The 16,224-nt window shown below is 42.7% G+C and overlaps 1 protein-coding gene across 5 annotated transcripts in view; it reads right to left on the bottom strand.

Annotated features, from left to right (window-relative positions):
- The window catches only part of RIPOR3 (RIPOR family member 3), a 115,728-nt gene that overhangs the window by 17,908 nt on the left and 81,596 nt on the right, over positions 1–16,224 (bottom strand). For all 5 annotated transcript variants that reach the window (XM_063146228.1, XM_063146236.1, XM_063146244.1 and 2 more), the window contains 3 exons: positions 14,472–14,617; positions 4,946–5,075; positions 1,924–2,526 (listed from right to left, as the gene is read on the bottom strand). In XM_063146228.1, the coding sequence (XP_063002298.1) occupies positions 1,924–2,526; positions 4,946–5,075; positions 14,472–14,617 (879 nt within the window). The remainder of the gene's footprint in view (positions 1–1,923; positions 2,527–4,945; positions 5,076–14,471; positions 14,618–16,224) is intronic.

Consider the following 16,224-nt stretch of genomic DNA (forward strand, 5'->3'; position numbering starts at 1 on the left):
TCTCCAGGCTAAACATTCCCAGTTCTTTCAGTCTCTCTTCATAGGGCTTTGTTTCTAGACCTCTGATCATCCTGGTTGCCCTCTTCTGAACACGCTCCAGCTTGTCTGCGTCCTTCTTGAATTGTGGAGCCCAGAACTGGACGCAATACTCTAGATGAGGCCTAACCAGGGCCGAATAGAGAGGAACCAGTACCTCACGTGATTTGGAAGCTATACTTCTATTAATGCAGCCCAAAATAGCATTGGCCTTTCTTGCAGCCATATCACACTGTTGGCTCATATTCAGCTTGCGATCTACAACAATTCCAAGATCCTTCTCGTTTGTAGTATTGCTGAGCCAAGTGTCCCCCATCTTGTAACTGTGCATTTGGTTTCTATTCCCTAAATGTAGAACTTGGCATTTATCCCTATTAAATTTCATTCTGTTGTTTTCAGCCCAGCACTCCAGCCTATCAAGATCACTTTGAAGTTTGTTTCTGTCTTCCAGAGTATTAGCTATCCCACCCAATTTTGTGTCATCTGCAAATTTGATCAGCGTTCCCTGCACCTCCTCGTCCAAATCATTAATAAAAATGTTGAAGAGCACTGGGCCCAGGACTGAGCCCTGTGGCACCCCACTCGTTGCCTCTCCCCAGTTTGAGAAGGTTCCATTGATAAGTACTCTTTGAGTCCGATTCTGTAGCCAACTGTGGATCCACCTAATAGTTGTTCCATCTAGCCCACTTTTAGATAGTTTGTTAATCAGAATGTCATGTGGTACTTTGTCAAAAGCTTTGCTGAAGTCAAGATATATGACATCCACAGCATTCCCACAGTCCACAAGGGAGGTTACCTTATCAAAAAATGAGATCAAATTAGTCTGACAGGATTTGTTCCTGACAAATCCATGTTGGCTTCTAGTAATCACTGCATTGATTTCAAGGTGTTTACAGATTGACTACTTTATAATCTGCTCCAGAATTTTCCCAGGGATGGATGTCAGACTGACTGGTCTGTAGTTCCCAGGTTCCTCCTTTTTGCCCTTTTTGAAGATAGGGACAACGTTAGCCCTCCTCCAGTCATCCGGCACCTCATCCGTCTTCCATGATTTTGCAAAGATAATAGACAAAGGTTCTGGGAGTTCTTCCGCTAGCTCCTTCATTACTCTTGGATGCAGTTCATCGGGCCCTGGAGATTTGAACTCATTCAAGGAAATTAGGTGTTCTTTGACCATTTGTTTATCAATCTCAAACTGCAATCCTGCCCCCTCAACTTCTGCTTCACTTTTTACATGTCTATACTGAAGCTCTCTGGGCAGTTTACAAAAGGTGAAAACATTAAAAAAAATTGATATACAAATTGTTAGCCACTTTGGATTCCTTGCAAGAAGAAAAAAGGCAGGATATAAATGTAACGATAAATAAAAGATAAGCTTATGTGAGATCATGCAGTTCCAATCATTGTTTGTACCTGGACTTCTTGTTCCCTTGTGAGTGAATCACGATTTCTTCAGTGGATTAACTTGTGTATGATCTTACTGATTTCAGCATGCATTCCCTCATTTGCAACCTAATTTGGCATAACAGTATTTTCTCCCACTGGATCCATACACACGCACACGTTCAATGTCCGTTTTATGCAACTGGCAAAATTGGTGCTTGACAACACCTTCCTGCGCACGTGGTGCTGATGAAGTTTCTGCCTACGAAAGCTCATGCTGCAATGGATTAGTTAGCCTTCAAAGGTGTATTTCTCTATGGGTCTTCCCTCCCTCCCCATGTCTGAGCATAATCCATTTCTCTGTGAAAACATGCTTGAAGTCTTTGACCTTTGGGAATCTAGGAAGGAAAATGACGAGTAGCAAGAAGGGATGTGAATGGCCTATGGCCCAAGCAAGAAATAAAGAAAGAATAGCAAGCACTGAAAATGGCAACAAATCTGTACCTTTAATTTGCCCCGGATACAGAAAACCTGGTATTCTAATTCCTCCAGTTGGATGGGACCTGGATGCTGTGAGTTCAGTAAACGTAACACTTCTTGCAAGAGCATCTCAATCGATCTGTTATTTCCATCAGGTTTGGCCCCAGCATCACCTTTCAAGCCTCTTTGACCAGCAGAGAGGATTTTTCTTTGTTGCCCCGAAGGGTGGCTCCAGTCCCGGGCAATGGATTTGCTCTCACCTTTCTCCTGATCCAATGGACATGCTGGGGTGGTTAGAGCAATGTCCGCATGGGGCGTCTCTTGCAGGATGTCCAGAGTTCGGCAGCTGAGAGGCTGGCAGGGCAAACACTCTTTCTGCTCTCCATCCACACAACCATCCTGTAGGATAGACAACGGCGCCGTCCTTTGATTCGAAGGCGGAGTCGCATTCCTGCTGTCTGCCCCTTTCTGGTCCTCAGAACTGAATGAGCTTCCTTCTGTCGTCTCAGTAAGGCTTGTACTCCTCAGACTCATGTTAAAATCACAGTCGGCCAAGTAGCTCAGAATGCAGGGATCTTGGGCCTCGTCCCGGATATCTACTTGTTTTTTCCCTTGCTGCAAGACAGACTGAAGCAAAGACAGATAGGTAGAAAGGGAAGTGCAGTATTTATTTGGTAATGCCTTTCCTAGCATATAAGCTCAAGCCCTAAATGACAATATTGTGTTTTCTACACAAGGCATTTATTGTGCTCTCCTGATTCCTTACTCACAGATGTCTACAGGCTCTAGACAGTGTCATGATCCTCCAGTTTCACTCCTGTTCTGTCATCTATCTAGCACATTATTTCCAGATTCTCCACCCCTGAGGGAACCTGTTTTGTTTTGTTTTTAGCGTGGGGAAAATGGCGTATTATTTCTGAAAACGCTGTTTCTACTGGTGTATTTGCACTAGTCTGCTATAACACAGCACGACCTAGAGGTTATGTAGTGGAAAAGCAGGAAAGGAAAAGCTTTTTGTGTGGAGCTCAGATCACAATTCTGCGACAAAACCAAAAGTAGATGCAGCAATTAACATCCTTGTGTAGAAAAGCTCATAGTTTTAGCTGTATAATTTTCTTTTCCTTTATACAGGCTAATTTGCATAATGATCTTAAGATATCTTTCCTTCCTCCCCTTGTCCATGTCCCATTATAAATTATGAAATGCCATGCCATTTTGTGACCTCTAGATTAATTTTAATTTTAATTTTCCAGAGCAGCCTTCCCCAACCTGAAGCCCTCCAGATGTGTTGTACTACAACTACCATCATCCCCATCCAATACATACAGAAATGTGGCATAAGGGAAGGCATTCTAGTGACAGAGCATTCCCCGCTGTACCATCAGTTGCAAAAGTACTCCTCTATCTAGCACATTATTTCCAGATTCTCCACCCCTGGGGGAACCTTATCCAATTGCTTGAAGATACTTAGGGCTTTACTAGGTCTTCACTTCATTAATGATCAATAGTTCCACGTGGCAAAACTTTCAGTTTAAAGAGAGCTGGGAAATACAATTTGTATATAGTGGAGTGGACATATATTCAGAAGGAGCTGCTAAATTAGTCAGGCATGTGTTCCTTTACCAAATACATTTCAAAAAGGGGGACCTGAAACAAAATGTGAAGTGTAAAGTGCTCCCCTTCTAGATTCCAGCCAGCCAGGAAGCTATGTCCTTTCCCAGGATACTCCACTCAATTCCCCCACCCCACTTCCATTTTCCATTTCTTCCTCCTCTCCTGCCCAGCAGTCAGCATGCCAAGGCCACTCAGCATGTTCAGAAGCCCTGAGTTTGGGGCTTCTCCCCATTTAGGGATTTTTGCAAAAGCACTTCTGCAAAAGTACAAGCCTGCTGATACCTCTCTGAGTGGATGGTGACATTTGGGTTATATGGATCGATACACAGGTAATGAGTTCACTATAAATATATACAAGCAAGACCCTGCAACAAAATGTTGCAGTGTGTCCCTGGCATGTGCATGTTACCCGAGCCTACAGCTGAGACAGGGTGAAGAGTACAGGAGCTAGCATCAAATACAGGAATCCTTGCTGTAACTTGGATTTTACTTCCTGTGCAAAAATTTACTTAAGTTTTTTAAAAACAAAACAAAAAAAACCTTTTGATCCAAAGCCAGAAGTGGACAGGATCACCCTTTTCCCCCTGTCTCCCCCTCCCCATCTCTCTCTCTCTTTCCGTTCCCGCCAAGGGAAGGACTGATGACTCTTACCAGCGGTTTGATCACCTCCACAGTGCTTTTGAACTAGTCCAGAGGGGTGCATGAAATTAAGCCAAGAGCCTCATATGGCCACCGGTTGCTTACCCCCACAGGAGTGGATCTCTTTTGTCCAGCTGCTTTGTATTCTATGTAATAGGCACAGCTGTTTGGATTTCCTTCATTTAGAAATTTTGATCCAGCAACGCAGCACTAACGTGGACTGGCAGCGTACTTCATCCTTCCCCAACCTGGCACCAAGGGAATTGCAGTCCAACACATGGGAGGATACCAGAGGGATGCCTCTACACAGGGAAAGCCCCGTGGATCTGCGCCACGTCAGTTAGACAACATAAGCGCAGCTGTGCAGCCACCAGGGAGCTTCCCCGCGATGCTGTGTTTTGAAAAAGTTGGGATTTACCGACTTTTCCAAATGGAGCGATGTCAACACAGTATTTCCGCCATGTGATGTCACTCCGGGGTCAACCCAGGGGCACAGCCTGCAATTGGTTGCCTTCCACCAGGAAGAGGGAGGGGGCAGGCAGCTCCATGAACCGGATGGCCACCCAGAAACCCTGTGCTCCCTCCTCGGCGTCAGGATTACCCAACGACACCCCAGGAGAGTGAAAACACGGGGTTTTAGAGAGAGGCAGCCCCAACCCAGTGCCATAGACAGCCCCCAGGTTGGGGAAGGCTGATGTACTTCAAACTTAGGTTTCAATAATATCTATTATTGTAAAGAATTTGCAAATTAGGGCTTGGGAAGAGAAGTACTTCCCATCCCAAACATACTTACAAGGTAATATTTTTCTCGGAAGCTGGGAGTGCTTGGTGGAGTCCAGCTGTATATGGAGTTTTTTCTACTCCCCACAGAAAACTTGGTGGTGGATCCAGGAGAGAAAATGAGGTTCTCACTGTCAAAGGGGCTATGGACAAGAAGCACAATTCACTCAGAATTCTAATTCGAAGATTAGAATGCCAACATAAGCTTATAAGTCAAAACTAGGTTGACAACTATTACCCAGAGGGCTTTTTCTTCCACAGCCCCCAGACTGTGGAATGGCCTGCTGGAGGAGAGTTGTCAACTTAACTCTCTCTGAGTTTAAGACAACTATAAAGACCTGCCTCTTCCGGCAAGCCTACCCAGCTGAATTTTAAACCAAAATTTTTAAAATCTCTTGATTGTTATTTTCATATTGTATTGATTTTATATGCTTTTTAATTAATTTTATGAATTTGATTTATACTGTATTGTTGCACAAATGTTGTTCTCTGCTTCGATCCAATGGAAGAGGTGGGTAAGAATTATTATTATTATTATTATTATTGTGACACAGCACTGAAGAATTGTCATACATCTCTAAAAGCAAAACCACAAAAACTGGCCTTTCCAAGGTATGTTCTTTTACACCACTCTGCAATAAACATGCAATTGTTACTTCTCTACAGCAAAGGATACAGAGATCTTACTTCAATGTATAATTGCTGTTGCAAGATATTGAATTTCCTCAGCTGGAAAAAACAAAAACCCAACCCACCAATATTTCTCACTGGAAAAATGCATTTTTTTCACCCAGCTGACATCTGTCGCAACCATGAATATGGAATATAGTTATATGACTGTAATGAGCACCTGATAGACAAAACCTTTGTTGGAGTGTCATTGGCAGGAGATCACGCCAGATAAAGGGGCAAGCTAAAGGTTAATTTGTTCTTAAAGCAGTTATTAGGTTCAATAGCAAAGGTCACAAAGACCACTAATTAACAGCTCTGGATGCATCCAAGAGCCTTGGATACAAACAGGGGTCACAAGGAAGGGGGGGATGTTGCCTTGGAGCCAAATAATTTCCCTTTTTAGCCTGGATGTTTTGTATATAAAAAGACTAGTATGTTCAGTATGTTCTTTAGTATTAGTGGTGGTGGTTTCATTCTCTGATTTGCTTAGCCAGATGGCTCTGCCTGTAAATGAATAGTTAAGCAGTCTTATTGTTACAGTTTTATTTTGATTCAGTTACATTTATTTGTTTGTTTATTTATTTATTGCACTTATATACCACTCCCATAGCCAGAGCTCTCTGAGCGGTTTACAGAAATTCTAAAATTAAGATAAAAATGAGTATACAAAATTTTAAATTCTAAAACACAGAACATACACACATAAAGCATTAAAAACCGTTAAAAAACTAAACATGTGGGTGATTAAGATGTGCTGCCATATGCCTGGGCAAAGAGGAAAGTCTTAACCTGGCGCCGGAAAGATAGCAGCGTTGGTGCCAGGAGAGCCTCGTCAGGGAGATCATTCCATAGTCTGGGTGCCACCACCGAAAAGGCCCTGTCCCTAGTTGCCACACTCCAAGCCTCTCTTGGAGTAGGCACCCAGAGGAGGACCTTAGATATTGAATGTAGTGACCGGGTATATTCACGTCGGGAGAGGCGTTCCGTCAGGTATTGTGGTCCCAAGCCGTGTAAGGCTTTATAGGTCAAAACCAGCAACTTTTACTTTCTGAATTCAGTCTGCTTTATTCAACCACTCCTGCTAACACTCATGACATCGTACCCACTTTTATGAGTTTTAGATGTCAGATCAAAACAGTTTTATTTGCTCAAATCCTTTTAATACAGGATATTGTGTTGTTTTTATCTAATGGCTGTTTTATGAGGGTTTTTTTTTTTTTTTAAATCCAGTTTACAACCCTTGCCTTAATTGTTATTATTGTATGTGTTGTGCTTTTTAATGACATCATCTACTGTTTTTAAATTGTCAGCCACATTGATAACAGTCTTATTAAAAACTGGGATGAAATAAATGATTGTCATGTGTCCTCATCCGGCCATGGCCATGCCATGGCATGAACTCAAGATTTTATTTTTAACACTTTAGAGGCTGAGAACTCGAAGGAAGCATTTATTTAGCTCAGTGGTTTTCAGACTTTCTATCTTGAAGGAACCCTTTCCATGCTGGTTGTCCACAAGGAACCTCTGCAGACCAAGCATCAATATGTAGCAGGGTGGGAGGGGATTCTGAAGCCCTTCGGCCCAAGAAGGACCATTGCAGCTCATGGCAGTTTCCCTTAAATAGCCCAGTGCTGTGAAGCAGTATATCTTGGGGTATAACTTGGCGATAACCAAGATGGCGTCTTCAGCTGCTTCACTCAGCTCTCCTCTCAATGCTGGGCTTGGGAGTACCAGGTGGCTGGAGCTGCACTACTTTCAGCACCTCCGGCACATCCCCATGGAAGTTGGCGGGGCCTGGGACGAGGGGATACTAGGGAGTGCATTTATGCTATTGAAGTCCTATGAATTCTGAGAGCATGCTTTATCTTGGTTGTTCCTTCTAGGGACTTTTGCCCACACTGAGAAGAGTGTGTGACCTAGAAAACATCCAGCACTCTCCTGTGGCTGATTGCACATGACACAGGAAAATCAGTAGGGAAAGGAGAGTAAGCAAGCTATCCCAAGAACTCAGATGGGAGAAATGCTACCATACCACCTCCAGAAGGATGAACTTCATAAATTGTACTTCATGCCAAAATAATTCAAATTCTGTTAAAAAGTAACTTACATTTCCTTTTAATCATACACGGACATTGTTTTCTTTTGTGCTAGTTTTCAACTGCCTATTGTAGTTTGTCTCTTTAATTGATTTTACTGTACTTTATGTTTTTATCTGTAAGCTACTCTGAGAGGCAGGGCTGAAAAGCAGCCTATCTATCTATCTATCTGTGATTGATTGACAGACAAAATCTATGACTTTAATAAATTATACCTCAAAATAACTTGCATACATTTGCTTAATTTCCAAATTAATTTGCATATATTTACTTAATTTGCCCAGAGCACTGGATTTTGCAATTGCTGTTCCTTTCTCTCACTTGCCACTTTAGATCAGAGGTGCAGAATGCTGAAAGCATTCGGGGGGGGGGGCTGATCTTAAGACTTGTTCAAAACAAATGGGCATTAAACAAATTAGAACCGTGGGGTGTGGGGGGGAGAACCATAACCTATACAATCTCTAATTAAGAGCCAGCTACAGGAGAGAGTGTTTTCAACAAGATGTCTCCCACTGTCCCATTCATTTCATTTGGATTTCCTTCCGCATATGGAATCTCTGGCCCAGTTTGAAGGCAGCCTAAACACAGACAAGTCTCAGCAGTGCTCTTCACCCCAAAGGTGCTGCTGTGATGACCACCATGGAGGCAATGCATCCACAGGTTAATTGGCTGTGTTAGACAGTGTCACGCAGCTGGGATTTGTCAAAGTAAGCCCATGTCACAAAGGCAGATTAGCAGCCCATCTGTTTTTTCTCACTTTGTAGCAAATTAACACAAGCACTCTAAATGACAGAGAGGCTCCCGTCCAAAGCCATTACTTACAACGCCACAAAACTGCACTGATAGTTACAAGACCTACACTTTATTTTGTTATTAATATGCAACACATTGATAAATATATTTTCACCATTAGAAGCAGGGCCAGCCCAAGACATTCTGCTGCTGAGGCAAAGAACAAGATGGCACCTTCTCCCTGTCCATGTGCACCTGGACAGGTAAATTAATCTCTCTTCAGCACTCATGATGAGGCCGCTTCCTCCACTGCACTTGCAGACAGCCTGCTAACAGAAAAGGCTGCACGGCCTACAGGTCTCTCCTTCAGCACCTTGCTGCCACTTCCCAACATCTGCCTTGTGAAGCAACTGCTTCATTCCGCCTAATGACGCGGTCAGCCTTGGCAGCCTTCCCCAACCTTCTGGAGGTGTTGGACGTCAACTCCCTTAATTCCCTTCCAGCACGGCCAATTGTAGTCTAACACCTATGGAGGGCACCAGGTTGGGAAAAGCCATTTGGGAAATTGGGGGGAAATTGCATTTCCCTTCCGTTGTTTTTCTGTGCCACAGTAGGAATGAGCAGCTTCCTCTTTCTTCACATGGGGAAGAAAGAGGAAGCAAACAACAACCACATGGCCCATTCAGTGGGTGTTTTGATCCCGATGCTTCTTCTGCACTCAGCAGGAAATGGCGACACGTTTTGCTACAGCTGAACAAAGTCGGATTTTCTGGGTCTTCTTTTGCAAAGGGAAAATGAGCAGAAGGAGCGGGAGATGCATGGGAGGTGGGTGGCATTGTGAAAAGGACCCATGCAAATCCTTGAGTGCCCAGTAATGAGCGTGCTATAAAATGCTCATCTAATGACGCTCTTAGTCTGTGATGGCAAATACCAAAAAAGGCCGAAACACGCTCCAAGACAAATAGATTTATTGTGTTGAGAGTCTCAGAAAGAATACTGCAGAGTTGCAAAGATGCAGAAAAGGGTAATCAGAATGATCAAGGGACTAGAGCAACTTCCCTATAAGGAAAGGTTATAACATCTAGGACTGTTTAGTTTAGGTGGAGGGCGACACATGTAAGGCGGGACAAAATTATGCATGGTGTGGAGAAAGTGAACAGGGAGGTGGGTTTAGTTATTAATTAAATCTATCTATCACCCAACTGGCAAAAGCCCTTGGGGTGGTTTGAAACAATCTCATAAAACTAGAACCCATGAAGGTGAACAGTGGGAAATTCAGGACAGATAAAAGTACTCCCTTACACAGCACACAGTTACCTATTGTCTTTGCTACCACAAGATGTAGTGATGGCCACCAACCTGGGTAGCTTTAAAAGGGGATTAGCCAAATTCACGGAAGAGAAGGCTATCAATGGCTACTAGTCTTGATGGCTATATGTGACTTCTAATCAGAGGTAGTGTGACTCTGCAAAACAGTTGTTTGGGCACATGAGTGGGAGGGTGCTATTGCACTCATGTGCTACTTATGAGGTTTCCACAGGCAACTGGTTGGCCCCTGTGTGAACAGAATTATGGTCTGGATAGATCTTTGGTCTGATCCAGCATGACTCTTCTTATGTTCTTTAAAACACACACACACACACACAGAGAGAGAGAGAGAGAGAGAGACAGCAATAGCTGCTTTGCAAGTAAGTGATTTTATATCAAAAAGGTATCTACTGAAAACAAAAGATAACTTTGTCTTGTCACACTAAAAACATTTCCATGGGTAAGAGCAAAGAAGCAAACAGCCTGCCAGGAAGAAGAAGAAGAAGAAGAAGAAGAAGAAGAAGAAGAAGAAGAAGAAGAAGAAGAAGAAGAAGAAGAAGAAGAAGAAGAAAGGAATGCATTGGGGGAATTTTGTACATGTCCCTTGACAATCCACTTGGGCAACACGTTGAGTAAAAACATTACAAAATTGTTTTAGATTTCCTATGAAGAATTAGCTCACATGCTATTAATTAAGGGTTTCCCAGAAAACATGTTTGCATCCTTAAAACGTTTTTTTCCCTTGGAGAAAAATAAAAATACAAATTTCCCATAATAAATGACATAATAGGAATTTTTCTGGTTTTTTTAAAATTTATAACAGATCCAATATATCATCTGAACATATTTCCACACACATAATTTACCTAGGATAGAAGTTAGGCCAAATGGTATGTAGTTTCCTGCAATCCCAAAACACACACCTCAAAAAAACCACTACAATTTCCAGTGCACCATGGGGTATGTGTGCGTGTGTGTGCCCATCAGAATCATAAAAAAGTGGCTTTAAAAAACAGTCTTGTCCTCAAGGGAGATGAGAGAATCTGCCTCAAGAATGAAAAGATCGTGCTTTCCATATTTCCACCCCCACATTGTTTGCGATTTCTTTTTTATTGTATAATTTTTAGTTGACGTTTGTTGTTTCAATATTATTATGTAAACCACTCTGTGAGAATATGGGCCAGAGCAATGCTTGGGTGGAAGCTACTTGGAAAATGTTAATCAAACTGCTCCAAATGAAAAACGGGGTGCAAACTGATAAACGAAAAACTACATGCAGATAAATAGCATTGCAAGATGCTATAAGGAAGTGTGGTCATATAGCTGAGGTGGGCAAGTACTAGCCCCAACTCACTTTTCCTGGTGTCGGTTAGAGCTGGAGGGCTCCTAGCGCTACCAGGTGCAGCTATTCTGCCTTTTTGCAGATTGTTTGCGAAAAGGAAAAGAGAAGCAACGGGAAAATACAAGAGGAACACAGGAGGAAGATGTCATTGTATGGACACCAGCACCCATAAAATTCCATGAATGAAGCAGAGCAATTGCATGATAAAAAAAACCTCACCTGGAAACACCATAGGTTTCTGCCAACTTCCCCCCCCTTTGCAGCTGCTGCATCTTAGCTTTGTTGCAACATGGCTCACATAACTTTAAAAACTGCAGAGATGGGCAAAAATGCAACAGCTGCCGCTTGCCCGATTGCTTCAAGAAGTTGTAGCGGGACAGATAACCTGTACATTGGTTGTAGCGGTGGCCATATCATTCCAAACATACAAGTAGAGAGTAGAGCAGAGGGAGAGCACTGGCTGAAATCTGCACCGAGTGAGCTTTTTCCTTACCGCTTTTTCTAGGAAGAAGGAGCCTTTGCGAGGGCTCCGTCACAGCTGGAAAAAGCCGCAAGTGACCCCAAATACAATCTCTTTCACTCCCTTCTCAATGTTATACAGTACCTCCGCTGGCAGCTGCAGTTCAGGAGGCAGGCAGGCTCCCAAATGATATCACAGACATCTGGGGTATCATCACAGATGATAAATGCCAACTCATTCTTCCCCTCGTCCACATGTGATGTCTAAATGTGCAGTTGCTTCGCATGCAGCTGAAGAGATCCACTTATAATTGTACAAAAGGATTGCCAAAGTCACCACAAGATGGCCCCACTTAAACTTAGAGTGGAAACATTCCCTCCCTAAGTGAGGAAAAGAATCCAGAGCTATAGGAGAGCTGGCACATGCGCTTCTGGATTTAAAGAGCTAACAGCAGGGAAGGATTGGCAAGCTCCAAGTGAACCAGGAATTGCTGCAAAGAACGCTGTGGAAACTTTTTGGCACAAAAACGGGAGCATCGGAATCAATTAAAACTTTCGCTGCTCTTGGCTACCCGTACAGTGCTCCTGCCAGCAGACAAGAGGTGTGCCTGCACCATAGGTTTACAACATAGTCATTCCCAAGTTGATCCTGATTTATCCAGTAGCTGACATGCAAGATGCATACTGGAGATAGCCAATATAGCCATGGCATCTACACACACACACACACACACACACACACACACACGGCAGCTACTTTTAGAAAGCAGTGATTGTGTTCAGAAATGGCACTTGTGGGTTTCATTAAGGGCCCCTCTATCATTTCTCCCATAATTCAAGCACTGGTCTGAGAACCTGTCTAGGTGTTCCTTGGTGATATATATATTTACTCTGCACTGAAGAGAAACGAACATCCCATTGTAAACATCCAGAAAGGTAAAGAGTGAGGAGGCAGACACCCAGCAGAGTTTATATTGCGGTTTCTGGTTGTACAATATGTAGGATAAAAAAAGACTAACACTAATAAAAAGACTAAGATTTTAACTAACGCTGGAAAGGAGACAACAGAACGTGTCCAAGAACTATTTCTTCCTGAGGCATGTCGCTGTCCAAAAACTATTTCTTTCAGGCCATCTTTCTATTCAAGAAGCTCTTTTTCCCATGGAGGAAAAGGTCTCCTCATGTGCCTTACATAGCAGTACTCATAAGACAACTCCAGCATTTCAAGCCTGTTTTAATAGCAAACCATTTACCACAAAAGTTTTACCAAAAAAAAAAAAAAAGATCTAAAAAGATTAAAAGTGAGGCAACTAGTCACAGTCTGTGTTGATGAACTTTGGAAGTGGAAGCCAAGTTATTACACTGGAATGGTTGAGTAGGAGCTTGACGCAACCATGCACAACACATGTAGGGTCATTGTGTTAAGATTCAATATGGGAAAGCTGATAAACATAAATAAACAGTTTGTTTCAGTGGTGTTCTTCCCTTCCTTTTATCCTTGACGCCAGCCAAATGTTTATTATGTTGTTTTAAAAGCTTTCGTTTCATCTTCAGAGTCCATTCTTCATTATTTGTATAGACATGACTAGAGAGCAAGGAAGTGAGCATCAATTCCACCCAGAGCAATTCATTTTAAAATGGAGGCCAGAATTACCACCAACAGTGGGGATCGGAATTTTAAAAAGAGAAACGAGAAAAGCAACATGGCTGGGACTCTAGCTTCTCCTGCCAAATATCCGTCCTTCCAGAGGGAGGATTTATAAAGCTGAGGGAAGGCAGCTGCCATTACCTAAACTGAGCTTGATCTGCAGATAAGAAGAGAGGCGTATGGTATTGAACACTGCTAATATAGTTTGACCTCCCTGCCCATTTCCAGAGCACTAGATTCACCACACAACACAGACAGACAACTTGTGTGAGTTTAAGGGCTGCTATGTTTATGGCACACAAACATACATACGCCATGTACAGTCATGGGCTTAATCCCATGGGCTTAATCTGTGGGCTTAATCTCACTCCCCAACCCAGCCCACAAAGCTTTCACAGGTCACCACCATTCCTTCCTGATTTCACTCGGTTGCCATGTTAACTTGCCTTCAATCGCACTTGGACTGGACATCAGGATTCTCTTCCCCTCCTTATTGTTTTATTATGATTTTATTAGAATGTAAGCCTATGCGGCAGGGTCTTGCTATTTATTGTTTTACTCTGTACAGCACCATGTACATTGATGGTGCTATATAAATAAATAAATAAATAAATAAATAAATAATAATATAATCAAACTGAGTCATGCTGGGACATTAAAAAAACACCAAAATGCCCCAAGGAAACGTAACATTAAAATTCACACTGACACACAATCTCTCTCTCTCTCTCTCTCTCTCTGTGTCTCTTTCGATGTGTGTCACTCAGGGCCAAACTAACCGTTCTTCTAATCACAAATAGTGGAGCTATGCATGATTGTTTTCTTTACTCCTGAGTAAGTTTGCATTATCCCAATTTGGATCAGGACCATAGTGCACGGGGGAAGGGGGGTTAAATCTTTCCCCAACCACCATTTTCATTCCAAAATTCCACCGCCTTAGAAGTGGGGGGTGTTAATGAACAATAAAAGCTTCCACTAACTCCAATGGAGAGTTTTTCTTTTTTTAACATCCCCATGAAGGGGGTGGGGAATTTCAGGACAAAAATATCAGGTGCGGGGGAGGTTATCACAGAGTGTCAAAATCCCAATTTAGTTTGGCCCTCACAAAAACCTTAAAAATGCTTTTCTTTTCCTTAACAAGTGAAACAATGGGCATTTTGACTCCATTTTGGTATAATCACCCAGGGCCAACTAAAACGTATTTTGGTACTGCCAGCTGGCAACTCCTTCTATGCAAAAGATTTTGTGACCTGGCAACTGGCATGCCAATCAGTGTACTTACTTCCAGAGGACTTCCAGTTGTAGTTTGATGGTACCTAGCTCAGTTATATCCACAATGATGGTTTGAGGCCTAGTCGTGAAGAAATCTACGGTGTCACATGTCACCATGCCAACTAAGAGGCTACTCAATCCCCGCAGTTCTGTAACCTGCAAAAATACATGATGGTATAAGCCAAGGGAGCTACCTCAAGGGCAGACATTAACATAGAACCACCTCAAACATTTGGCGGAGGAAATAGGTACACCATGAATTATGTTACACAAAAATTACTTCTACAGTATGATAGTGATGTAGAGGATGTTCTGCCCATGGCATTTTGAAATATTAAGATGTTTTTCATGTGCACCTCCAAGCACATGTTAGCATTGACAATATCCTAAATAGATACTTTTGTTACAAAATAATACGGACTTCAATACTCAGTATAATAGGACTTTTGGATTCCACAGTCACAGACCAAATAGACTCAGTACAAATCAAAGAGCTTGTACATGCAGTGAGAAACACAGATACAGCACCTATAATCTGTATTGTTGGAGATTAAGAGGCTTTCCACACAAGGCTTTTATTGTGCACTCATGATTGCTCATTCACGGTAGTTTGTGGATCATTAATTAATTTCATTTCATTTCATTTCTATATCACCCAATAGCTGAAGCTTTCTGGGTGGTTCACAAATGTCATCATCCTCAGGACCTCTCCCATTCTTTGCAACCATTTCCCCAGCTGTTTTTTAGATCAAGGAAACAGTGGCACTATTTAGAATTGGAGGAACGAGATCCTTGTGTAATTGCGCAATTCTGCTATATCACATCGCCATCTAGTGGTTCTGTAATAAAACATATAGAAAGGTGGAGAAAGAAAAAATCCAGAAAAAACACACGAAAAGGAACCAATCTTAATCCCACAAATAATCCAGAAGCAGAAGCCTCAGGAAAGGGGCGGGTTGAAAGCTTCATGGAGAGCAGGATACAGAAACTTTTTGAGGTGGGGGCCCAGATTACTCTTCACCAGGCCCACCACAGACCAGATGTCATCTCTGGACATACCCCTCTACTGATGCAATGTCAGTGAGTGTGGCCATGCCCACCGATATTATCATCTCCCACCTTTTTTCCTTCTCTGTGCAGAGGTCTCTTGCCAGCAAAGAATTCAACCAGCACCAGGAGGGAGCAGAGGCTCCTCCTGGCTCTGCACCTCCATGAGCCCCAAGCACTGTGCAAAGCTACTCTGGCAGCAAGTCTCCCCAGCCCAAGTCCCTGCTATCCACATCCACAGTGTTATCTCCAATCTTGGATCAGAGATAACAGTGGGGATGCCTTTGGGTGGGATTCTTGCAGGCATGCCCTGCCCACTGGAGGCAACTTGGCCTGGAGGTTCTGCACCCCCTGACATAGAGTACACTACAAATTTAAACTAGTCACTTCCTCTCCCCAGGAGTTCCTGGGATCTGTAGTTCTATGAAGGGAGCTAGGGCTAGCAGTTTCAGCAAACTATGGGAAATAAATTGTTACAGGAGTTTGTAATGTAAATATACTGTTTGTTGCCATATCCCACGAAGATGTTTGACATCTGTCTTAGTGCAAGGCATACAGAACAAGCAGTGTTGTGTTTTATTGCAAACTTTCAAACAGGAAACATTTCAAGCAACTGAGTTATTCTGTACTTGCCCCCTAAAACAAAAGCATTCAGTGCTGAATTGAGTAGACCGAAAAACTGTCAGGTATCCCTGAGCGTGACATCGAGACACATA

Source organism: Elgaria multicarinata, chromosome 1 (assembly GCF_023053635.1).
Source record: "Elgaria multicarinata webbii isolate HBS135686 ecotype San Diego chromosome 1, rElgMul1.1.pri, whole genome shotgun sequence".
In the NCBI taxonomy this organism is placed as follows: domain Eukaryota; kingdom Metazoa; phylum Chordata; class Lepidosauria; order Squamata; family Anguidae; genus Elgaria; species Elgaria multicarinata.